The sequence below is a fragment of the Dermacentor silvarum genome, chromosome 1 (assembly GCF_013339745.2).
Source record: "Dermacentor silvarum isolate Dsil-2018 chromosome 1, BIME_Dsil_1.4, whole genome shotgun sequence".
Taxonomy (NCBI): Eukaryota; Metazoa; Arthropoda; class Arachnida; order Ixodida; family Ixodidae; genus Dermacentor; species Dermacentor silvarum.
The window spans coordinates 14,761,427-14,787,874 of record NC_051154.1 but is presented as its reverse complement, the minus strand read 5'-3'; the positions used below and the strand labels follow the sequence as shown (position 1 = coordinate 14,787,874).

The following is a 26,448-nucleotide window of genomic DNA, read 5'->3' as shown; positions in this document are numbered from 1 at the left end:
TGTGCGCATAGTGAAGCGCCCCCACTTCGCAGTGTAAGGACCTGGGCGAGGAGGGATGGGAAGCGAATGTTGGCCATGGCGTTTGCGTGCGGCCAGCTTGCCACATGTTAAGAGAATCGAACACAGCCCGCTTACACACCTGCGAGAGTTCAAGAGAGAGAGTACACTTTCCATGATCTCGTGGCTGCATTGATGTTTTGGATGCACGGCGGAGACGTCCGCCGTGCAAACGGTAGCGCTGGTGGCGACACCGTGCGATGTTGCATTTAAGCAGAACGCGCGGACTCTGTCATGGCGGACCGCTAAAGTGTTGTCAGCGGCCTGCCTGAACTATTCTGACGTACACACGGGGGCAGAGGTTGGTTGATAGGGAGACAGAGCACATACGCTTAGAATCGCGTTGTTAAGGAGAAATGAAGCTCTCTTATCGCTCGAACGTTGTGGTTAAGGCGATACGAGAGAAACTGTTGCAGTATTCATTTGCTGCGTGTGTATAGCACACAGTGATGGATCAACAGACGGTAAAGCGTGAGCGACGGGCGCGTTCTTGTTGTTGTACACGCTCTGGGTTTTGGGCGAGGACGCCGTCCTTGTTTTCAGCCTCCATTTTCTTAGTGCCGATTTCGGGTAACAGGAGAGCAACAGCTCTCGGGCTGAAAAAGGAATTATTCCTCACCTGAACAAGCTACTCTGGACAAGGACCCCGGGTCCGTTAGAGACAAATCGAAGATGCGCTCGCACGACCATGCCCTCTCTTCACTCCAGCATGGAGCATGGGGCGTATGTATAAATAAATCCAACAATTTTACTAAGTTTATTCATCTCGCATTGATTTTGTAAACCGACCGACTTGTTCGTGTGCGGGTAAATAGGCTTTTACCTTTAAGCGGCTTTTCGATTCGCGGCCGACCGCACACCGAAAGTAAGCTGCACATCCGCCTGCCCCCACTGCAGTTCGAATGGTTTCGGGTACTTCGAATCATTCAGAAGCGGTTAGTGTCCGTGTATATACTCCCCGCAGGGACACTAGAATCAGTGCGTTCGTCACGCCGCCTGGTGGGTCGGGTTCTGGCAGGCGTATTTGACAAGAACATAGGCGGTCCACATAGTGTCTCCCAGCTAACGTTAGGCAAGCTGTTAAAGAAAAAAAAAAAAGGAAGAAATACGGTGCAAGATAGGGTTATAAATAAGAGCTGCGATGTTTGGTCTTCAGACCTGTGACGGTCGAACACCGTAGGTTTTATAACTGTATCATGCACCGTGTTTCTTCTTTTTTTCTTCTTCTTCTTCCTTTTAAGAGCTTGGCTAACGTTAGCTGGGCGCATGGTATACGTGTACAGTACATTCTGGATGTGGAAATTTCACTCAAATTTCTGCTAATGACATCAAAAGATACGTTGCAGCTGCTTTTCGAGTGATCGTTTCAGCTGCGCTTGCTATCAAATCGAGGTGCACCTCAAGCAGCCCTGAACAGTCCGGGATGACAAATCGTGAGACGTTGTCTCGATTTTGGAGTTTTATCATACGCGAGCATTGTATCTTACAATATTTGCAGATGTGCTAGGAATAATATACATTGTTAAAAATAAATTCTGCGGTTTTACGTGCCAAAATGACGGTCCGATTATCAGACACGCCGTAGTGGGGGACTCCAGATTATTTTTGACCACCTGGGGTATTTTGACGTCCACCTAGTAAATCAAAGTGCACGAACGTTTTTGCTTGTGTGTAAGTCGTACGTAACTCATTTTTTTGACGTAATTTACTTTTAAACATCAATTTAGTTCAATAAGGCACTTGCGCTTGGCGGACGGCCTATAGAAGAGAATGAGCATGTATACTGCACTTCCGCATACGTATATGCGTACGTCGCTTGCGGTGGTGGTGCTTGTGTAACGTCATCTAACGTCAGTTGGGGGTGGTGGTATTTGTCTAACGTCCGCACCAGCTTCGCTGTACTACATCTACTTTCACAGGGCGGAATGGAGGCGGATGTGTTGTATTTATTGCGTTAACAGCATGAAGGAAGTTATGAGCCAGATGCGCTCTACACACGTGCATTTTGATTGTGTAGCGGCTGTGGTAAGTTGTCCGCGGTGTTCTCGCCACTCTTCTGCGGACACTACTATGGGCAGTTCACGGAGTATAAATGAAGCGATGTTGCTGCTGCATGGTTGCGCTGCCGGTTAAGTGCACCGCCTGTGCGGCTGCACTGCAACAGCGGCGTTATCGCCACCGCCGGGTCCCCCCGCGGAAGGTCAGCGGCTACATTTCTGGCTCGAGTCACCGTTTAGACTGGTTCGGTTACGTTGCCCCTCTCCGACGACGTCATCTGGTGGCGAAGCGATGTCGCAGCTAAGCGGACATGGACGGAGCACTCGGGAAAGCGCGCCGCTTGCGCCAGCAACGCTCGTCACCCCCCGACCGCACCGCGATGGGCAGCGCTGCTCGAGGAACGAGGCGGTCCCTCGTGCGGCAGCCTGGTCGGCCGATAGCGCGGCGTTTGCTGCGTTCTTGTGTAGCGTGCCTTGTCTGTCGCCCAGCCGTGTCGCTTTCTGTTTCGAGACCCTCCTCGCCACCACCCGGAAAAAAAGAGGGAACGCGCGGGGGGCATTGGCGCCGGCGGAAGAACCGGCCGCGTCCCCCGCCGTTGTGCTTGTGTTGTCACTGCTCGGTTCACCCGAGTCCACTCCGTGGTGGATTGCTGAAAGGACGCTGGGTGCGTTCTGCGCCCCACCGCCACCGACAAGCCTCGCAACTTGGTGAGCGGCTCTTCTCATTTATTTCTCGGCCTTACAGGTGCGGCTCGCGCTTAGTGCGTCGCTTCAGCCGCGCACTGGAGGCCCGGATTCCGGCTGCTGCTGCTGCTGCTGCATCTTGGGACGCCCTTTCTTTTGTCACGTCGCCCAATAGTTATCCCTGTCTGCACCTGGTGCAGCGTCGCTTGGTTTCGGCTGGACAGTAAAAAAAATTAATTTCATACAAACACGCGACTTAAGTTACTGGTGCTCTTAAGATAGCTCTTGTTCGATGCCAGTTTTCAGTGACGTGCTAACTGGCGTCGAATATGCGATTGAGGTTATCGCGTCAGCTATAGCTGGCTGTTACAGGTTGGCGGAATAGATTTTTTTTTTCAGCTAGTATATGGGTCCTTACAGAAGGAAACTATGTCTTGAAGTCATTGGTAGAAGAATGAAACCTCACAGATGTTCGTTGAAAGCGGTCGCCTTCAAAGAAATATATATTTTTTCCTTTTTTTGAGCCTGCAGCCAATTACGGAAATAAACACTATGTACAGACGCGTGCGATTCGCGCGTGGCCTCCTTCAATGGCGAGCCGTGAGTTTAGAGCGGGAAGAAATGAGCTTTTCTTGCGTTTTTCTTCCCGAGCTTAGGTTCCTAAAACATATGTGGGCAGTCGTACATAAGCAGTTGAAAGTTTATCATTGTTTTGGAAAATTCAAATACAAAATAGAATCTGGAATGAACCTGGTAAATGAATCTGGACAGCGGATAGTTTTGTCTTGTCTTTCTTGTCCCGTTTTTCGCGCTCTATTTCCGCCATGGAACAACACGATGAAATGGAGAAAAGTTGCTAGGACATCATATTTACGGCAATATATCAGTTATGCATGTCAATTTCTTTAGACTCCGTAGGAGAGGCATAAGTTCGCACTGAAATAGCTATTGCGAATAGTGCAGAGCTGTGAATACCGCCCTTCCGGCATCAGCCACAAGTTCGCATTACAATATTAAACAGATTGTACAAGTTCTCGTGAAAAAAAGTAAAAAAAAATGTCACAGTTTCGCCCTAAGGGCGAAGCAATGAATGCGATAGCAACACAGCAATGTCATACGAAGTAAGGTGAGCGGCTTTGGTAGCAACAACACGCAGAACTGTTGTCGACGCCATCGGCGTTTTGCCCGCGTTAGCTCAAAATGCGTGCGGCGTTGGTGACTGTTGCTGGAGCCTCTGATATAAATAGGCACTTGGTGCCGCAGCTAAACGTCGCCTCCCTTCCCTCCCCCTCCCCCACGGCCTCTCGCGCGTCCGAAGAAGGCGCGTTTGCTCTACATATATGGTGATTGTAAAGGAGAAAAGAGACGCCTACTTCTGCAGCCCTTAAGCGAGCACGGCGCAGAACGCGCGTTTGTTCTCCGCCGTGCGTTCACTCCCCGTGAAAGACGCGCCCCTCGCGCCCTTTCACTCGCACATACAGCGTTCGGCGCTTCTTTCGCTCCCACTTACCCCTCCCCGTTGGCGCTGAGCCGTGCTCCCTCAAGGGCTGCAGAAGATAGCGCCAACCTTTCCCTTTCCCTCAAGAACCACTTACCGCGGCGACGATTTCATCTCCAAATGACGTCATACGGAACCTCACGGCGACGGCGACGGCGACGCCGACGGCAGAAATCTGCTTTTGAGTGTCCATATAATTGCTATCGCAATAAAAAAAAAAGTAGTTTAATGTTTTGAGATTGTTCCTGTTTTTTCGCAGTACAGAGCAAGTAGAAACTCTTGACACGTGAGCTGCTGCAAACGCAACACACTTCTGTATACTGAAGGTGCTTGACTTTCGTACTTTCCGTAATGCTTCCTACGGCGTTCCATGGATCGCAGTATATATATAAAACAGTGAAAGAATAATCGCGGAAATCTTCGAAACGCTGAGCATGCACGTCCTATGAGACAATGCGCAATTGGCAGTGCCGTTGTAACTACTGGTTCATTTGCCAGTTCCGTTGCTGCTTTGCCACTGTCTTGTGCACAGTGCGACAGTCCCTTATCTTGAGTAAGAAAGGGCGCGTGGGCCAAGGGCGGCTTCGGCGAGCATCGGCGCAGAGTGCGGCAAGGACGTTCGTTCGCTGTAAAACCATCAACGCGTATAGAAACATCACTGCACACAACTACACGCCATCTTATGTGGCTCCGCGTGTTGATATTTGCGTGGGGCCTTGGCATAACGTCATATTTGATGTCAGATTTGACTTAGCTTCGACCTAGTTAAGGTCCTCAGCAAAATTATAGCGGTTAATCGTTCTATCTACTCGGGCTAAAGAAAAAGAGTGAGACAGAGGGAAAAAAAAAAAAAAGTATGCAAGCTCATGCACCGTTAACCGCTGCGCATTACGTTATCTTCGTACGTATTCACGTCCACGCCTCTCGCAAATTGCCACGGGTGTTGGCGCGTCAGTTTCCGCATTCGTTTTTCCGTGTTTCCCGCGTCGATACAATGTGTTCGAAAGCTGTACTTAAAAATTGAAATATCGACTATACTCTATGCGATGACCTAATGGAGTAACAGGATAATTTGTCTTTCCAAGTTTTTCGTGTATTGACACATCCCTACTTTGTGACCTTATATATCTTGCTGATGAACCGCGTCCCACCTAATCTGCTGCAATGTCGCCGACAAGGTGGTGGCCGACATTCAGCATGCTGGCGCCTCCGTAGTATTCCACTTGGTCGCATCCGTGGGCTGCGTCACACATTTGGACAGACGAGCTGTGTTCGAGTTCCGACATGCATCGTCGAAGGCTTTGATTTGCAAAGAAGTGTCTCACTGCGTCACCCTTGTTTTCTTTTGCGACGCCTGGCGGGCTCCGCAGAGCGCGGCAGTGCATGGAGATGACGCTCTACTGCAACCGCGCACATTTAGACGCATGCGCGCCGAGCGTATAGTTGTCCGCTGCATCAGCCCCCTTGTCTACTGTTGCGTCTCCGGTTCGTCGGCTCTAACCAGGTGCGACCATATTTTCAGGCCTGCCAAACTGGTTCGTATATTATGAGCGTGGTTTCTAGACAGCCAGGATCCGCCCTGACCGCGGGAGAGCTCTCCTTGTTCCCTCGGATATCCGTGAAGTGTGCGCTGCTTGTCGTGTTTCCATGCGTTCATACGTATACCTCGATGTCCTCCCGTACTTATCCTGTATATTGCTCGTTCACGTGTCAAACTATATAACTGCACGCACGTACAGGGACGATTTGCGCGCTGTTTTTCGACACGCCGTCAAGGAAGCTTCGGAAACACGCTCAGTTATGAAGGGGGGTTAATCAGGCGCTCGAATATCTCAAGGGGTCGGAGGCGGCTAATCGACAAACCTCTGTTTGTAGATTACGATCTCGGGGATTTCGGTCTTCTCTGCGTCGGCGTTTTGAGAAATTGGGTTTGTGAGTATATAGAACGTCGCCCTTTTGTGAAGTCACCGATAAGCTCACATTTTATCAACCCCGGTAGCTTGCACTTGAGTGTTTTAATGAGAAAGTTTGGGATTCCTCGCCCGGGCAATTCTTTCACATATCGTGTGCGATAAGGAACCTCGCGCCCTACCGGCAGTGCATTTCTCTCGCAACGTGCCCGATATCTCTTTTTCACAGCGGTTGAGGGACGCCAGCGTATAGCTTGTCCGTGAGCAGCGGAGACCGATAAAGAATGAACCAGGAGTGCACTGGCCTTGCCTGGCTCGCCCGTCTCCTTCCCCACACGCGGAAAAGCACTCGGGAGTGCAGCAAAACAAACACTGCGCTGGACGATCGAGTGTGAAGCGATGGATCGCGACGCGCTCAGCTAGCTGCTTTGCAGGCGGCGGTGTCCACTGGCGGCCGGCGAACTTGGGCGGCGCGGCTTGTTGCGCAATGCTGAGCGGCTTTGTGGCGGGTTGCTTTTCCTTGGCTGCAGCTTCCTGTTAATCATTCAACGTGTGCTTCTTCTGACAGTTGCTTTGAACTTCGCGCACAGGTCATGGCATACGTTACGACTATATACGTTCATCACGCACGTACACGCGTGCACGGAAGTTTTGTAGCGAATATGTCGCGAATGCCGATTCGCGAGCGTGTCTGGAGCCTGTCAGGCCTGTAGCTTAGCCTCTACAGTTTCATTATAGCGCATACCCGCCGCGATGGCTCAGTGGCTACGGAGCTGCGCTGTGGAGCTGAGCAGAGAAGGTCGCGGGTTCGTTTCTTGGCCGCGGCGGCCGCAATTGGACGGGGCGGAATGCAAAAACGCTCCTGCAGCGCTGTGCTTTGTGTGCACATTAAACGACCACAGGTGCTCGTAATTTATCTGCGCAGCCCTCCACTATACGGCGTCCCCCTCATAACCCACTGCTGCAGTTTCGGTACCTTAAACCACACAGTTTTAAATTTACACGCAGGCTAGTGCGAAGTTCGCCAGAGAGTAGGGAGGCTCCCGATTAACTTTGATCGGCCTGTGAACCGCTGGTGGTCAAAGTTAATCCGTGCGCTGAAAGCTCGATAATTACGGAAGGTTTTTCATCGCGCCCCCATGACAATGCGTACGCCGAGAATGGAGCCCGCGACATCTTGCTCACCGCCATTGGTTCCGCGGCAAGTTGTATACGAGCTGTTGTGTTTTCGTCTATGAAAACAAGAGATCACTGCGTGCTACTTCAGCTTGTGCGCGCACTGCGACGTACGCTTTTCATTTAGCCATATATTTTGCGCACTGCATCGTGTCGTTGCATTTCGCGGATTCGCTGGCATGCCTGTAAATGAATCGGACCTGTGTGCTTTCCGAGCTTTCTGGCGAAGCGCACTGTCGCCGTCTATTTTTAGTATAGCTGAGCTGCCGGAAATCCGTGAGGTGACTCTGGTCTTCTTATCGAGAGATAGAAAGGTAATCGAGTGCAATCTGTGGAATGTTGTATCGGACAGCGCCGGGGGGGGGGGGGGGGGGGTTCTGTGCGCCTGTTCCGATGGGGTCGCGCGTAATGCACATACCGATGAAGTTGTCCGTAAATGGAGCAGATTATAGCCTTGTATAGAGCTTCATGTGATAATACTCGAGGGCAATCTGGCAGCTGGCGTGCGGCGCCAGTATGGCTGTTCGTCCAGCTTGGGAAGGGCAGGAAATACATGGATTTTCCCAAATTTCGTCCTTCTGGGACTCTGTGGATTTTTGTATTGACCTTCTTGAAGCTCATTTTCCCTCGCAAATTTGTTATGTGACAACATTTAGGCTCGTTGAGTCTCAAGTTTCAACCATTCGATCGTCTTCGGAACGTTGCAAGAAAATTGTTTGCGTATTAAAAAGTAATTATGCATGCTGCAGACCGGGCACCTACATTTTGCGACACGTATCCTCGAAAGCGCCGTGATTTATTCCTTACATATAATGATAAAATGAATTGTTTGGGAACTTCAGACACTCAACTCCTCTTAAGAAACGTTGTGGAGCTAAAACGTGGGAGAATAAGAAGAACGAAAAACTTAAAGAAGCTGCAGGATGCATGCTTTCTCTACGAATGCATGCCAAATTGTATAGTAGAAAAATCTATATACAAGCATGGACCAAGCAGGAATTCCCTGTCGCTGGATTATTGAAGCACCAAATTTCCATTCTGTAAAGGCTACTTGGAATTGCGTGGAACACGGCAGATGGTGTCTGTGGAAAAACCTTTTACGGGATCCCGTCTTCTGATTTTTTTTAACGGAACTTGACATTTTCAAGCAGTGTGGCTTTAGGCTTTAAGCTTAAATTCTGAAATTTCGGTTTGTTTCCAGGTCCACATACTTAAGTGAAAAGAACGTTGCCGTGAATAATAATAATAAGAAGAAGAAGAAGAAGAAAACAACAATAATAATCATAATACTGATACTTCAATCTGACTGTTTGCGACAGTTTCATTACACCTTGTCAGGGGTCTATCTCGCCACAACGGCTCTCGTAAACGTGTTGTTCATTTCGTTCGCACGTTACTGCATATTATATCTGAGCCATGTCCGTTGCTCGGCGCAGATGACTCACCGCAGCTGCTATCAGTGTTATTGTCACTAAGCGGATGAGAAAAATTCGGTAAAGAGGAGCGCCATTGGCGGTGGCGGATTGCGACATCGAGGTCCTGTTTTGTTCTACAGCGCCAGCTGTTTCGGGTGTCATGGGGTGCCTGGTGGTCGTGATCGGAATAAGTCATACATTTTACATAAGAAACCATGGGGCGCCGTCGCTTGTTAAAATTGTCCTACAGCAATCTGGACTGGCAAATACCTTTTCCCTGAGCGTCTCTTTCCCCGGCACGAAGATGCGTCGCCGGAAATTCATATTCCCGCCGAAATTTAGGCAGTAAGCTCGGGGCCTCCCTGCGCATGCATGTAACCGCCTTATATGCATAATGCTTGTTGTGCACGAGCGCATCGTGAAAGTCCTCTTCTGACACTATCAATAAGCAGCCAGTCTCCGTGCACTAAAACCGCGAGACAAAGTTGGAGATTCTCACATGGGGCGATACGCTTTTGGGGGCTGCGTTAACTGCGCATGCGGTCAATTCGCACTCCCATTTCACATGCACCTATCCGTGCTATTCTCGCATAGCGAGCACCTGGTGGAGGACGTGATCATTGTCGGCATGCTTTTATTCACTCCGCTTTGATTGAAACAAAGTAAAACAAATTATAAACCGCTTTCGTAAACTTTTTTCATGTTTGTACACATTATTCTATCAAAACAAAATTAGGCCTTGTGTTAGAAAAGTTTCAGACCTATTTTTTTTTCTGTATTCAAACTCAACTAATGAGTGTTATTAAGCCGCTTTGTATATGCGCACAGTAGATGTAGCCTTGGAACTCACTAGGGGCGGCAGAGCTGTGTTTAGTAACCCACTGTTCGGCTTGTTGGCGCATTTAGTTGGACGTTGCACGAGGGACGTGACTGACACAAAAATCCGAGAAGAGAGTTAACGTTAACTTATTTGATAGGATAGGGAAACCCCTATTGAGATATGGAACATGGTTCAACAAGTATATGGCGACGAAAGATTTTCGAGGAACCGTGTCTTTGGATGGCACCAAAGGTTTCGTGACTGCAGATATTCGGTGCAGGATGATCTCAGTGTCCGCCCGTCAACGTCGCATGCAGCTGCTAATGTGGAACGCGTTGGCAGTTGCTGCATTAAAATCTCCATGTTACTGTGCGTATGACATTGACACGCGTGCATTGCTTATGTCCTATTTTTTTTTTCGCTGACATTTTTTCACCCACTAACCACTGTTGCAAAGGTTCGCCCAATGAAGAGTTAGATTCGTGACTCACTATATTCGGCTGTCTAGTTATTCACTGTCACTACAACGTGACATTATCATAAGACCTGAAATCGAACAGGGATGTGCATTGGTCATCAGATCTTGCGTAACGATTTCGGGAAACGAAAACTGAATGCAAAATCGTCCCTCACACATTGACAGACGAACAGAGAGACACCTGAACAATTTCTGCTGAACTGTTGAAAACGGCCAGAAATGGTTCCACACTCGTGTTTTGTATCTTTGCCCGGAGATGAATCAGGAAGGAAAGGCAGGTCCGGGGAAAGTTTGTGTTACCTCACATGAAACGGCAATATGCGCCCAATGCCGTGGGGGCACAGCTATGGCTTTCTATACAAAAGTGACGCGACAACCGATAAACACAAACAATGTTGGTCTGTCTGTAGCCCTCCTGAAGGCCGCATTACCCTTTCTGATCAGAACAGGCTTGGCGCACAGCCTATCTTGGTCTTTGAAGTTGGACGATGCGGAACACTTTGTATGTGGTCCTACTAGTGTTAAACTACAGAATGAAACGTGTTACTTGACGCCCTGCGGATAAGAGGATTTTCCTACTACGGGGTGCGGAATGTAGTGTCTCAGCAATGCCAGAAGATCATTCGAAGAGAAATCCCGGGCCTTCAGCTTTTGTTCCATCGTGAGAGAGGAGTTTCTGGGCGTGTGGCTGTCCATGTACGGCCCTGAAGGAAACTCTGCACCCAGAACAATTAGCCGGCCTCGACTGTCAGGATAACCCCACCTATTGCAGAACCACTACCACCACCACTACATGAACGTATAGCTACCGGCATGTGCTCCTAAAGCGCTCAGCTCCCCAAACTGTAGGAACTGCTGAAACCTTTCTGAAGAAAGTTCCGACTGATACCTTCCGTCAGACGTTGGCTTTTGCTAGACTGTTTGGTTTCAGTTATCGGTCAGCGCGTGTGATCTTCTCGCTCGACCCCGTATTTCGGGCCCAATTCGGCCACGTTTCGTTGCTTCCCTTTTCGAGACCGTCTTGGGCCTGGCGTTTTCAAAGAGCCCGTGTCCGCTCCCTCGCATCCCAGCCCGGAGCGATTTCCCTCCGTCGGCTACGATAGCCCGGGGAATCCCCGAACGAGCCTCGCCGATGGCGGCACAGATATTTATTGTTGCTAACGGACGAACAAACAGACTCGTTTAGATGATTTTCCCTAGCTTACAACTACTGTTCGCTGTGGCCTTTATCATGCGTCGCTCTGCATGGCGTAACCGACTGAACAAGCTATGGGTATAGGGTTCATCTCCTTAAGAGGAAGCTTTAGCTCGGGGCTCCTATCTAAATACATGTAAAAGGAGAACTCGTTTTTTCTCGGCATCCGCTGCACTAAGCCAAGTTTGACGAGGTTTGTTGCATTTAAAAGAAAAAAAAAACTTAAAATCTAGTGACTGTTGGTTTCTAATTTTTTATTTAGGTCGTCAATTTTTTATTAAAATTGGAAAAAATTGCTAATTTTCAGACGACGAAACTATCAAGCTTACAACTCTGTAACTCAGCACTGAAAAACGATATCACAATTATGTGAATTGCATCTAATAGTACATCTAAGGCGGACAAAATTAAATGTTACAGATGAATCTAAAAAAATTATTAATATGAAAATACAGCTTTTGCAGAACCATTGTACACAACGTAACGAATTCACGTAAGATATAAATTGACATATCGAATTTATCCGCTTTGATTGATCTAATGGATGCCGTTTACAGAACCGCGATAGCTGTTCTTGATGCAGAGCTGTTAACTTGTAAACTTCGTGCTTCAATTTTTTTAACTTTCGAATTTTTGAAAATTCTTTTTAACACATTCAGGCCCTAAATCGAAACGTTGCTTCCAACAGTCACTAGAATTTAACTTTCTCTCTTAAATGCAACAAATTTAATTAAATTCGGTGCAGGGGTTATCTCAGAAAAGCGTTTCTGCGTTTTACATGTATTTGAATAGGCCGCATCGGAGTTGGGCCTGAGCTGAAGCTTCCTCTGAACATTTAACTGCCTCTTTAGAAACACCACGCCATGTATATCGAATACTTTGAGGACAAATATATGTATCCCCCAATAACGTACCCCCAAATGTTTTCGAAGCGTTGAATCCGAGAGAAAAAAAAAATTATGTGCAGCTATAGCGTGTCCTCCTTTGAATTGAAACGTGTAACGTGCAGTGGATACTTCTCCGTATGACGACAGTGTCGCTTACCAAAATTCCAGAATGAGTGGTGAAGTCGCGAGTAATATTTTTTTTCTCTTTTTTTCTTTCGCCGTTTGTGTGTATTTGGTACCTTTGGCACTTTTTGCTTATACGCTGTTTGACGCCTGAAGCGTTGTCATCAGTCACTACTGGTTCCCGGCGACCCGCTTTTTTCCTCTTGTATCGAGGAAGCAAGCGAGCGTTGTAGTCCGTTTCCGAGAGCAGCTGCGTACAGCGCTGTTCTTCAGCGCACTGCGCGCTGTTGACACGCGCGAAGGTCGCTCCGTTTCGAGGGGAGCTACTATTATTGGAGTTGCTTGGCGGACCGCTGTTATTACTGCATTATTTCTTCTTTATTTCTGTTATCGTAGAAAGTGCAAATTGGCCCAATCCACGGGAACTATAGAGAGAGAGAGAAGAAAGGGGAAAGGCAGGGAGGTTAACTAGATGGGAAGATCCGGTTTGCTACCCTACGCTGGGGAGAGAGAGGGGGGAGGTAAAGTGACAGGAAAGTAGAGATAGAGAAAGAAAGGAGCACACAATCACAGTCGGTCACTGTCACTGCATACTGTCACCGCACAGCACAGTAGCACTAGCAGCACTATGAACATCTGTTCAGGCTACAGCCGCTTGTCCAAGTCTGCTGCCCTTAAAAACTGCAACAGTGACCTCGTCGCCCTCCGCTGCGATGGCTTGTGATGTCGGCATTCTAAAATAACTTTCTCTGTTTGGGGTCTTTGGTCAAAACGCGCTATCGCGATTAACTACAGAGACATTTGATAATAGGCGTAAGGCAGTTCTTTCAGCGGTGAGCCTGCATCGGCATTTTCCCATATGAAAAATTGCTGCTGTGCGTGCACAGGATCGAGAGGGCCGAACTCTTCTAAGCTCGTCTTTTGACCACTGCCCATTCAACGTTCATCTTATGATCGGCGGCCATATAACCTGCGCCTCCCAGCCACGCGAGTCTTTGATAGTGTGAGTGCGCAGTCGTTTGCAACGTGAACTGAAGCGATGAATAAGTCACTGACCGCGGCTCTGCTGACCACGGAGCTGTCGAAGCGGAGAGGGGCAGCTCAAAGCACTCCTGATGCAAAGGCCTGCTGCCGATTCGTAAACAGTGGCGAGGTCTCTGCTCCGTGTATACTCGAGTGGTGCGGACGGCGTCGTTGATAGTGCGGGGCGACCTCCGGTGCTCGCGCGCCTGATATTTTTAGGGTCCCGTGTGCTGCGCGTCTCTTCAAGATTCAAACTTGTGCTACGTCGCGTTGTCGAAGCTTTGCGCGGAGGTTGATAGCGCGCCGTGTGCGTCGTACGCAGGGACCTTGGCGAATCGGATGGTCTGCGTCGTCCCCTTGAACGGCTTCGCTTCGGGCGATCGCCCGATTATTTTCACTACACACACAGACATACACGGTGTTTCAGCGAACACTTTCACAATTTATTTAAGGTTGCCTATGGCAGATAGCCCAATTCTATTTAATGAGCTGGTCTACTCGAAGAGGCGGACATTACGTGTACAAAAAAATGAAATGCATAATCGGCTAATTAACAAAAATTCACTAATTAGGTTTTTAACTAATTACCTGATGGCCCATATTGTAATTTACAAATTGTAGCCGTGGAGTTCGCAAGGCGGATCCACTTAGAATTATTTCTCAAGATGGCACCAGTTTCGAGATATTAATTCCCAAACTTTGCGGAGAAATGCATGGCGTTCCAGGTAATTTTGTGCTCCAATGCATGAAGCGACGTTTTGTTAAGAACCTAACTGGGCCGGTATTTTGTAGCGATGCCTTTAAAGTAATAATGCCTTTTCGCGCTTATCGCGCTTTGTCAGTGGTCAGAGCGACGGTCCGCTCGCGTTATCAACGGGATCAGCCGGCCGTGAGCGGTGGATGATAAGACTATTCCAAAATAAGTCATAAGGCATCGCTACAAAATCGCAGGGAGGTGGGGTTCTACTCCCGCGCGGCTTGTATCTTGAAAGCGATCTGCGTCGTGGACCAGTCCACCCTGCGCTGTGTTTTCGCAGCTTAGTTCGCGTTGATGGGAGTGCCAGCACAAAGGTCACTTCGCTCGCTGCTGTCGCCACTGCTGTCGCGAGATGCAAAGCCGTTCGTGTAATTCGGTTCAGGTGCACGTACCCCAGGTGGTCAAAATTAATCCGGAGTCCCGGACTCGGGCGTGCGCCTCATTATCATATCGTGGTTTCGGCACGTAAACAACCCAGAAATATTAAAACTAATTGTGCAAATGCGTGTGTCAGCTTTCAAAACAATATCTGCGCCCCGAGAGGGAGGAATTGATGGACTACGCAATGCGAAGACGGTTGTGCGTGGCCACGAAATGAGGCCAGTGAGGTGCCGAGGACTATCAAGGACAAGGTTGCAGCAAAGCGAAAAATAACTTTCCGCCCACTACTTACATGCTGAGCAATATATATAATTGAGCGCATCACGATCTTTCTTCGGCGGCAGCATGTATACCTGAAGAAGACGTGCCTCTGCTTGGCTCCACTTCGATTGTAGGCCCATCCTTCGTGACCTGTGCTCATCGTATCGACATTTCCAGTGATTCCTGCTCACTATATAGGCTCAACCGCACCTATAGCGCCTGGCCTTTGTTTTCGCGCAGCCACCTCGTCGCCGCTCGATGCGACCTCTCTTCTTCTGATGGCGCCCGCACACACGACTGACTGACGGAAGGACTACTCGCCGGCCCCAACTATCGATGCCCTGCCCGCAAGCCACTTCTGACAACAGCGCGTCGTGGTTTTATCCGCAATGTTTAACCACACGCCCCCTTTGGGGACTTGCGACCCGCATGATGGGTGCTGCGTGCACTGCGATCTCTTGATATTCCTCGCATGCATACCAAGAGCATCAAATACCCAGGCTTCCTCCACGGCTCCTGCATGCCCAGTTCTGCAATAGCTACCTCCAATTGGGCACCAATGTGTTCTCAGGCTGGTGTCTTCAGGTGCAAGATCAGTTACACGCCGCGGGGAAAACACCATTATAGTATTTAACGCAAACGTTCCCGTGCTTCTCGTCGAGCTTTGCCGGTACATTTTTCGCACGTCGTGACGCCAACAGGGTAGCAGCTATCGATTGGTTAGTCGATGAGGCACCAACGAGACAAGAGCCGGCTGCGTGTTCTGAGAAGGGCGGGAGGCTCGCCCATTGTGCTCCACTGATGCTTCCGTGACGCTTCTATTCAGCCGGCGTCGCGCCGAGGGCATTTATAAGCGGGCAATGGAGGAAGTCCTACTTCTGGTGTTTTGATGCGACCCGGACCTTCTACTGCTCTACACGGTGAGAGTACGCGTTGAGGAGGAGAGAACGCCGGTGGCAATGGCGAGCAAGAAACCGTGGCGGCCGCATTTATCAAATGCCTGTCACTTTGTCATTACAACGCGCATTAGAAGAAAAGAAAGGTCTTCCGGCTGCATGTTCATTGTGCCGCTACCCCCCCCCCCCCCCTTTTATTTGTGTGTAAAGCTTTGTTTACGCTTTAATATCATATATGCCAACTAGCCACCCTGTCCACCCGCCTGCATGTTTATTGTAGATATTGGAACACAGCTGCCACTATATGTAACCAATTTTCTAGCTCAGAGTGTCTTAGGGGGGCCCTAGGCTTTGGCGGGGTCGACGAAATGCGGCTCCAAAGTAAAGTCTCGCATTTTGTCGGAAATCTAAATTCATCGTATTTAGATCGGACTGATGCATCACAATGTCGCGTTGGTTACAAGGGCGCCTTTCGAATCTACAATGTATGCCCACGTAGCAATTTCGTCAGTACAGCGTGGTATATTTTTCTTGTTTCTACAAAAAAGCAAAAAAAAAAAGCAAGGTCATCATTTGAGTTGAGAGCAGCGTTTCTATCAGTCATTCTTGCTATTCACTGTACGAGCCAATAAAAAAGCACAAGCTCATACGGCACGCGTTTCTGCCTGCGCTTTCACCTCAAAGAAAGTGACGCCAATTTGATTAGTGTCGAAGTAAATGTTTAGTGATCCCTTTAGAACGTCCCAAAATGAGGTAGTGTTTTAACCGTAAAGAAAGCAACTGCCGGTGAGCTCTTGCACTTTACGTAATGGACAATTTGTGTCTTGGGGAACAAATAACTGGTTAGAATTTTGCTACGTCTTCACTGGAAGAATCGAGTACGAGGCTTTCAAAAAGTATTTGTTCCAATGATACGCATATTTCCGAACAGTGGCTCGCATTGGGCTGAATGTGGTATCGGTACGTGTGCGAACGGCTGAAGCCTGGAATGGTGGAGGATTTGTTTGTCTGTAACTCAACTCTCCGATATTCTCTTCGATATCAAGCTTAACTTTTTTTGTGTGCGTCAGGTCCCGTAAAGCCCGTGGCTCTTCCGCAAGGTATTTGCTCTCTTAGTTCGACGTTCGGGATGGGAGCTAATGCGACGCCTGTCTCTGCTGCTTGACAGGCGCGTCGCATTGGCCTCGCACGTTTCTTCATTTCTCTCTCTTTCTGTGCATTCAATATGTCACCAGCTTGCGGCTGCGATGTACGTGCTTCGGCGCGCACTTTCATTTGCCTTTGCAGATGTGTGGCTGCGTTTGTATGTTTATCTGCACGTGATTTCAGCGTAAGTGCCCCTAACATGGCAGCATTGTGCTGTCACGTCTAGACGTCATTTTCCGTTAAGCGCGCAATGGTATCCACTTCTGTATTTATATTTTTCGAGAATGTAAGCAGGCACCGCTTCGCAGCATACTTCCGTGTCTGCGTTGCCCTTCTGTATTTCTTGTGGTGCAGCTGCGTTTCTTTCTTTTATTGCGATAGCAATTATATGGACACTCAAAGAGGATTTCTGCCGTCGCCGTGAGGTTCCGTATGACGTCAACGGCGATGAAATCGTCGCCGCGCGCCGGACGCTGTATGTGCGTGTGAAAGGGCGCGAGGGACGCGCGCTTTCACGGGGAGCGAACGCACGGCGGAGAACGCGCGTTCTGCGCCATGCTCCCTGAAGGGCTGCAGAATTAAGCGTCTCTTTCCTCCTTTGCAATCCATATATATATATATATATATATATATATATATATATATATATATATATATTAGAGAGAGAGAGCAAACGCGAAAGGCCGTGGGGGGGGGGGACAGGAGGGAGGGAGGGAGGGAGGGAGGGAGGGGAGGCGACGTTTAGCTGCGGCACCAAATGCGTATATATCTATATAAAAAATGTCACAGTTTCGCCCTAAGGGCGAAGCAATGAATGCGATAGCAACACAGCAATGTCATACGAAGTAAGGTGAGCGGCTTTGTTAGCAATATGAATTGTAGTAAACATGAGCTGATTAAGTAAGCAGGTGTGCTGCGGCGTAAGTCGACCGACATGAAGAGAGACTCGATGACCACGAGAAGGCGCGTGTGAAACGGTGGTGTTGATGAGAAGCGCTTCCCGTGGGCAGCGCGTGCGAAGGGACACACCTGTAGCGCTGCACTGCCGATCCGGGCAGCATTACATGTGTAGCGTGCGTTGGAAAATGTGGCCCGACTATTACTAACTGAATGAACAAGCGTGGTGTGAGCGCGCACAAACAAACATGAATAGATCACATTGAATGACTGCAGACAATGACTGCCAAAACGCTGGCAGCAAGCGCATACGCCGCAGCGGGCGAATGTACGTGAGGTCTTTCGCTTCAACGGAAACTGCGCGGCGAATGCACAGCCCATACAAAGGTCAGAGCCGTGTGGAGATAAGAGATGGTGCGGGCGAGCGACGAGCGCGGTTGTTGGCAGAGTAGAAGTGCGCCCCCCCCTCCCCCCCCCCCGCTCCCTCCGGCGCTCGCTTCCCGCTTCCTTGCTTGCGCGTGGGAGATTGAGTGCGTTCGCTCTCCGTGATAGCGTGCGTCCCCGCACGCTTCCGCTCGGGCATACGGCGCGCGGCGAAGATTTTATCTATATGGAACCTCACCGCGACGGCGACGACGACGGCGACGCCGATGGCAGAAATCCGGTTGAAGTGTCCATATAATTGCTATCGCAATAAAACGTTGCGAGGCGAGAAGGTGGTAAAGACTTATGACGCTGCTCGACGAGTTTCTCGTTCGGATTTCGCCGAAAACCTCCGAGCCGCCCCCAGAGGCCCTGGCAACAGTCACCAACGCCGCGCGCGTTCGGTGCGAACGCGGGCAAAACGGCGACGGCGTCGACAACAGTTCTGCGAGTTGCTGGTGCTGCTCTGCGCGTTGCTGGTGCTGCTCTGCGCGTTGCTGGTGCTGCTCTGCGCGTTGCTGGTGCTGCTCTGCGCGTTGCTGGTGCTGCTCTGCGCGTTGCTGGTGCTGCTCTGCGCGTTGCTGGTGCTGCTCTGCGCGTTGCTGGTGCTGCTTTGCGCGTTGCTGGTGCTGCTGCATGTCCAAGTTTATACAGCTGATAAAACTACTATCCTTACTCCGTATAGCTCTTTACTAAGTTGCTATAGCAATTGATGCTTCGCCTTTCGAGTGAAACTGCGACATTTTTTTTTTTTTTTTTCGTTATGTTGTGATGCTCAGCCAACTAGCCTAACTTCGCGATCTTGTTCTTTATGTAGCTGCCCGGTTATTCGGAAATAATATGTGTGTGCCGTCCGGTGGACGGAATTACACGTGTAAACACCCGCCGTGATTGCTCAGTGGCTATGGTGTTGGGCTGCTAAGCACGAGGTCGCGGGATCGAATCCCGGCCACGGCGGCCGCATTTCGATGGGGGCGAAATGCGAAAACACCCGTGTACGTAGATTTAGGTGCACGTTAAAGAACTCCAGGTGGTCCAAATTTCCGGAGTCCCCCATGGGGCTACGGCGTGCCTCATAATCAGAACTGGTTTTGGCACGTAATACCCCATAATTTAATTTTTTTTTTAACAGGTGTAAACGCACAATGCTCCTGAATGCACGTCGGTGCAGAGTTGTCGTTCCTGTGGGCGGCGCATTTGCACGCGTTCGGAGTAGCGGAACTTGCTGTCTGACGCTTCAAGTGGGCCCAAATTAGTTTTCCTTCAGCGTTGCCAACGGTACGAGACGTAACGAGGCTGAAGACGTTAAGCAGGCGACAAACGTGGATGGATAGTTTCCCGAAGGCGTTAATATAGGCTAAGGTTCCATGTAGCTGTCACAGCGCCGATGGGAACTAATGAAGTGGAGCACACTCAAGGTGCTGTGTGACGTCCTCGGCGTCAGGTTGCCGTTTCCCAAAAAGTAAGTTCCTTTCCTCGATAAGCAAGAATAATCACAGGAACCGAGGACCTAGACGTTTAGTGCAACCATGTGCCTGCTCTTCTAAGATCGCATACTATAATACGTGCCGCATGCGGTTGAAAGGACGTTGCACCTCTGCCGCCATGGTCATGAATGGCGCTGGCTAACACTCCCACGGCTATAGGTTTGATACACTTTCAAAATAAGAGGGTGACAACTATAATTTTAGCACGTGTCATGCGGAGGTTGTAGGCTTGGTTTCTATCGGCGGCAAGTTGTCTTTTCTTTCGCTTTCATTTTCCTTATCGCAAATTTCAAACCCTTATTCAGAATGTATCTACGTTTGAATTAAAGAAATTTTTCTTGTGGCTTTCCTTGGCATCATTGTCAGCTTTATGTGGTGGTTCATTTCATGAAGCCATGAAAACCGTGCGTCTTTAATTGGTGCTTGTTCGGCGAGAATGCTTGGTGCAGTCTCCTTCGGGTGACGAGAGCCAACTGTTGTTTTGTAACAGTAGAAAAATTTAATTTTTCTACGCTTTCCGAAGAGCCGCAATAGACTGTGGATAAGCCATATCGATCTACCTAATTCCGTAGCGTAATGTTTCGCTGCAAACGAATACTTTCCAAATCACTGGCCGTTCTCGCGTATAGCGTCCTTGCGAGTCCCGGATGCCACATTAGCTGAGAAAGGCGCGGGAAACCACTTGGCGGGATCACTATTCGCGACTCCAGCAATTCATGCGACACCTAGCGGCGAGCGCCGGAAACCTCACACGGAGGTCGGAGCGTCGGAGCAGACGCTCCGGAGCGTCCGTAGCCTTCGTACTGCGATCGGGTGCGCTTCTAGTACGATACGATGGAGCCACCATCTACGAAACTTCGCACGGCCATGGAATTACGCTGCGTTTTGCAGTTTTGCGGCGCCGAAGAGCCACATGGATTGCGAATCTTATCATAAGCTGCAACAACGGCAATAGTTGTGTTCTCAACATCTTGCTCGAGAAAGTTTTTTTTTTTCAGGCGAGTGTCGGTTTGTTGTTTGTGTGAAGAGAACGCGATCCTGTTGCTGGTACTACGTTTGCAGTAAAGCGCTATGCAGCGAACTTCAGGAAGCTTGCGTTGCGGTTGTTACTGCCATCGTGATAACGCTCAGAGTATGCGTGCTGCAACATGCAGTTTCATGTGATAGCCGGCGTGGTAATGCAGTTTATGATGCCAATGTCGCCGCGGTACTCAAGCTTTCCTTAATTAAAGCTTTTATATCGGATACATGCGGCGCACAACGTGGAACTACCGCGTATGGTACATCAGCGAAAATCGGTACATCGGAGTTTCAGGTACTCCCGGGTAACGTCAGTAAATCGTTCTATGTAAGCACAATATGTACGCTTCAGTGTGCAAAATAACTATGGGGTGGCATAGCGGTACGCCTTCATTGCGACGTGGACATGCTACCCGTGTAACTAGTGCAAATTAGTAGGCGCTTATCTGAAAGTGCGTAATTATCAGAGCAATTGTATCCCTTACCAGTGTATGAAGGAAATTGGCCATTCAGAGGCGAACACAATTTTGGCCACTTAAAGTGCAGGATACGTCAGTTATAGAATAACATGCAAAATTAATTAGATTCATAATGCAGTAGCTTAGTTAACATTAATTTACACAGAAACATTTGTTTTATTTCATTAGTTTACAATGCAGCCATAAGCGACATGTTCGTAGAAAGCAGGGATGAGTAATCAGTTATGGTCAGGCCACGCACCACAAGCCATACCTGTGCATGGTGTGCAAATGTGTTTTTATTGTAGTAAGCAGATCTTTCGATTTCTTATTTATAGTTTTGTTCTCTACGAGAGAAACAATGCGCCAAGTACTGCAATAACTGCAGCTAAGCGAAACAGCAGTCACGTTGCGCAAATATTGAATGTAAAATAGATAACAGGAACGCAAAAGTAGCTGGAAAGGTTCGCCGCAGATTCGTAGTGCATGCTCGCGAGAAAATGCAAAGCTTGATTTTAGGTTCGCTTGCTCTCTGGACTGAAAAGAGCGTGCAGAGTTTGCGCCTTCGCCGAACTAACAACAATGAGAAAGTGCATGCGCGCCGGCTGCGCATTTATCCGCATGTACAGCGGCAACAGCTGGTCGAGCAAGTCGGTGCGCTGCTGCGGGCCATGTTAAACGTGCCAAACTGAGTAGGTTATAAGATTTCGGCAATCATGGCGAGGCCATCGTGACGTATCCAACTTCGCCGGCCGCTATCTCGCACGCTCGAAACGCCAGACTATCTATCCGCGACTTCACAGTGAATCAAAGCAGCAGAAACGTGCTTGTAGTTTTCCGACAATCCGACAGTGCACGAGTATTTCGGTTCCACGACCAATGGGTTCAAGAATACATCGGTGATTCTCATCAGAATCTCGTGCGGGTCCGCTGTCACGCCAGATGTTTGCACACACCGTGCGACCATTTCAGCCTCATTACCCACTGTGCCTCTCTCAGATCGGCTAAAATCACTTGGTCGGCGTAAGCTACCCGCTTTCCTTCCACGAAACAGTGCAAACTGGCATCACACTGCACGAAAGTGATCAAACTACAGTGTACTGTACATCAAACACAGCGGTTGCGGCGACGGGGGGACCTCCGTATAGCCGCCATGTTGCACAGTGTAGCCAGACGCAGCCAGTTTTCACAGCGCCCCCTGCAGTTCATTTGAGTTGCGAATACATGTAGGTAAAGACTCTGACTGATGTGGCTGACCGAATTGTGCACCAGTTACCCGCTGTTCGTGCTTTTTCGGTGCTTTGGTAGCCGTACCTGGATAAGCTCAGCCGCCACCATGTGCGTCGCCTTCGCGCACTGCTGGCTTCACCAAGGTGCAGCGCGAGCGTACGCGCTATATATGCATGCGATGTCCGTGAAGGCAGCAGCGGTAACACCTCTCAGCCTCGCTGCTCATCAGTGATGAGAACGGACTCAAGAGATCAGAAGTGATATACCGTCCAGGCTTGTGTGTGTTAGAGAGGACGAAGGCAAACAACTTCGCGCCCTCCAGGAAATACATAAGTAAACGTTTATTATCTTGTTCTTTATTTTTGTTGTGCCTTCGTTCTCCTTAGCTTACACCCGGAGGTCCATTTCGAAAGGCGTCTGAATTCGTGCGCTTGCAGCCATATATAAGCGTTAAATGTGCGATATATTGTTTCATCCGCACTAAGCGCGAAACAGTGGCTGAGCGTCATTCGTTTCACGGAACATATGATGCCATGTGCACACTCCTCTGTAATTGTTTTCCATTGTGCAGGGACGCGCACTTCTCGATAATGTGAGTGATCGCGCTCTTCATTGTGGCAGACTGTAACGCTCCCTTCATTATTTTTTCAACTGCATGTAAACCCTTCTGTGCGCAGCCATCATATCGCGGGCGCTGTTGAAACAACGCTATCATTGCGCGCTCGCTCAGTTCACGCGCGCAGTGCGGCTTGCGGCACCGTTTTATGTATATACGATTAGTCAAACAGCGTAGAAGCCAATGTACCGCTTTTTGTAACCTTCCAGGCTCAATAGAAAAGCATATAACATTTTCGGTTGGCTTTGTGGCAAGCTTTGTGAGTCATTCTCACCAGCTGGCAAGCGCAGTATCGATATCCATGTTGATAACATCGCGATTGTCGCCGGCGGAGCCTGAGCGGATAAGCCAACTGGTCGCGCTTTCATGCTGGTGGCGTCGCGAACGTCACGAGACCGGATGGTCACGTCGCACAGTGCGCCAAACGAGAGTGTTCTGGATACGTCGGCCACAGTGGTATAGCCGTGTGGACGACAAGTTCGGGAGGACAAAAACAGCAGCGACATGGTAAGAGTTCGATATTGTCTTTTATCTGGACCATTACGAAATGGGGGCCAAATTGTCAGTGTGATAAGTGTATACTTCTTTTTTCGAATCAGTTACCACTCAAAAAACGCCGGATTGAAGAGCAATGACGGAAGTTTCGGCACCGTTAAACGGGAATAGGGCCGGTTTTCGGCGTAGCTTAAGTTTTTCCTGCAACTTACCGCGCGAAAGGAAGCATTTCCTGGCGCTACAATGATTATTCGGAATGACTAGCCAAATGTATGTTAACAACACGTGTCACATGGTGTGCTGTCGCCGTTTGCTTGGATGCAGTGAGTAGACGGTTACCTGACCTTAAACTGAGTGACGTGGACTGGAATCGCCTATAATTTCTTTTAACTTTGATGAATTGTATAGGCACTTTCGGTAAGGCGCGCGTAACTGCCCTTGCTTGTCTAAGAGTATTTCTTCTAGTCGGAAGCGCAAATTTGCATGCAAATATTTAGCGTCCTGTTTAAGCGCCTGCACTGAACTGACCTCACGAAAGCAAGTGTCTTTCGTCCGCTCTGCTGGCCCAGCTGTACAATTATGATTGGCACTATATATGTCCCGAACCATATAGCTCCTTCTCACCTTGTAGAACTTTGCGGCTCGGTAATTGACAAAGAAGCCAATCACATGGCTCCACAAGGACATTCCTCGCGTGCATTGTGGCGCTAGCACGTTTGGCGAAGGCTTTATATTTACTACCACGTTTAGTATACGACTTTACTGAAATGCGCGTGTGCATGTTGGGCACGTTGTTGTAATCCAGAACAAAAATTACCTGCATGCATGGTCAGAAGTTAATTCGTTTTGACAGACTCAGACAAAAACTCACCGTTTTTAAACAAACCGCCAAAAAAAGGAGAAAAAAGAGAGAAGCTTCCCGCGTTTTTACCGGACCCGCTGGACGAAAGCTTTGTTACGTATATAGTGATTCACGTAATCTTGATAACTCACTTGACGGAAGTTGCCAGGTACTGGGTTGACCAATAGTAAGAATTTTGTACACGAAACAGTCGCCTTTTCGTATACCTTTCAAACGGAGAAGTTGATATGCGCTGCCCGCTTTTTAGTGGATATTGAGTACATACGCCTGCTCATGTGTTACTTTTTCGAAAGTCGAGAGTGTGAGCGCAGATTGTATGCGACTTCATCTGCTGTTTGGGATGTCGCACAAATATTGGAGACAGTCGGTTGGTACGCAGGTGCTGTGAGGGAAAGCAGCGGATGCCGTCGACGTCTATTTGTGTATAGTATACTATAGTGAGCGTGGGTGGGATAGTTGTGATACCTGTTTCGCTTTTAAACCACTGCCCTAAGTGGATGACTAAGCTAAACTCCCGCACAAACGTGGTGTTCCGCGAGTCTCACTGATGTGTCTAAGCTGTTTTTCCTCTTAAAATGTGGGTATAAGCACTAAGCGACTATAGATCAGTCTCCCTAAGAGGCATGCTAGAGTGGGCGTTCACACTTGGTCATTTAATGAGCCCTGCGTAATTTGAGCTTCTCTCGAGAATTGGCCTGAAATCCAGCGAAGCTTCGTTCGCCCACAGAAACGGAGGCGCGATTCATTTGCGCGTGCAAGGTGCAGCTTTTAACGATTTATATGGCTCGTTGCGCATAGTCAATATAACTCATTCTGCGAGTCCCTCATTGAGGTAAAAATGGCTGACGTGTGGAGCAGTTTTTGCATACCGCACTCGTTTCAGCGAAGATTGACAGGAATGCTCAAGACAGCGAAGTAATGATGAAAACGTTTTGCCGTTCGGGCGAATGATTTTTCACGCCTTCTAGCATGCGTTGATATCTAAATTACGTCGACGTTGTTGCGTTCCTCTTCTATGCGGTCCTGCCCGGGAATAGAATCCCAGAGGCCGTGCTGCTCTGCAGAGCGCCGTATATGTAGTGGCCGGACTAATGATGGCTTTCGACATTTTGGCCGATATATATATAAAAGCAGAGGCTACCACTTGAGGATCTCTAAATAGTTTGGGGCATGCCTCAAACTGTGGCCGGCTTTAGTTCTACGCGTGTCATGCGTGACCAAAACTGCTAAATCAGACGTAAAAATGCAAATTTTGTTTCAGCAGTTTTCGAGATAGTACGTAGCGTTATCTGCCGGTGCTTCTGTTCCCGAGAACATCGATTTGTCACTTCAATGCTGCGCGGTCTCTAAAAATTCTTGTCAGCCTTCGCTTATTATATGCACGCGCCATGTCCCCGTTCGTCGGCGTTGTCCTTGAGGAGCTTCGTGATGCGGGACGCGCCCACGGGGAATTTGATTACTTTGCTCTCTTGAATATAATTGGGCGCTAAAATTTTTGTTCGTTCTTGCCACCCAATTGGCTTCCCGCCTGGGAGAAATGATGCGAGCTGTGAAGTGGTCAGTCCGCTATTGTCAAGGAGTGCAGTAAATTGTGAGTAGCCACACCTTTCTTTTCTTTACTTTCGGAGAATATTTCTTGCGCAGTGACTGTTACTGTTGCCGAACTGAGTTTTTGTCTTACGCCTGTGCGATGGGAATGTGCGCATGCGGTTTTGTCATTTCGGCTTGAACCATGGTTTGTGTATTGCTTTGATGCCGCGGTTTGCGTTCAAATAATGTTGATGCCAACAAAAAACAATAATAAAGAAAAGCAGGTGGACGACTGACGAGCACTTATCGTCCCGGGAAAAAAAAAAAAAAAGATATGTAAGGGCGATTCCCAGAGCTTCTTTTTATTCGGCATGTGTCTTTATCATGTGAAGAGGGTTTCTCTAATGCTTTCCGAATTTGGTAAGCAGGCATCTTATTCGGTGAGCGCCTCCAGTAAAAACGTTGACCACTCGTTCGTATAGTCAGACTCGCGGACGGTTGTGAAGTGCGTCGGGCTTCAGCATTTTGCGAGCGAAGGGAAGGAGGCTGCGTGGTTCCACTATGCGCCTGTGAAAGAAACCTCACAGTCGGCCACGTGCCTAACAATTTCTTCAAAGTTGTCGTCGAATGTCACAAGTGACAATGCCAGACGGTGTCATAAAAAATCACGATGAGGGGACATTCTTCACTGAGTAACAGTTTTTACATTCTTAAGGGTGCTTTTGG

At 48.8% G+C, this 26,448-nt stretch overlaps 1 protein-coding gene across 8 annotated transcripts in view; it reads left to right on the top strand.

The window, feature by feature from the left end:
- Positions 1–26,448, top strand: part of LOC119457165 (rho-related BTB domain-containing protein 2) — a 275,684-nt gene that overhangs the window by 86,135 nt on the left and 163,101 nt on the right. The window contains exon 1 of one of the 8 annotated variants that reach the window (XM_049665095.1): positions 2,099–2,762. The exons of 4 other annotated variants lie outside the window; for them this stretch is intronic. In XM_049665095.1, coding sequence (XP_049521052.1) covers positions 2,347–2,762 — 416 coding nt within the window. In that variant the 5' untranslated portion in view covers positions 2,099–2,346. Of the gene's footprint in view, positions 1–2,098; positions 2,763–26,448 lie in introns of those variants that run through there. 3 more of the 8 variants (XM_049665096.1, XM_037718945.2, XM_037718946.2) reach the window with 3 other exon arrangements.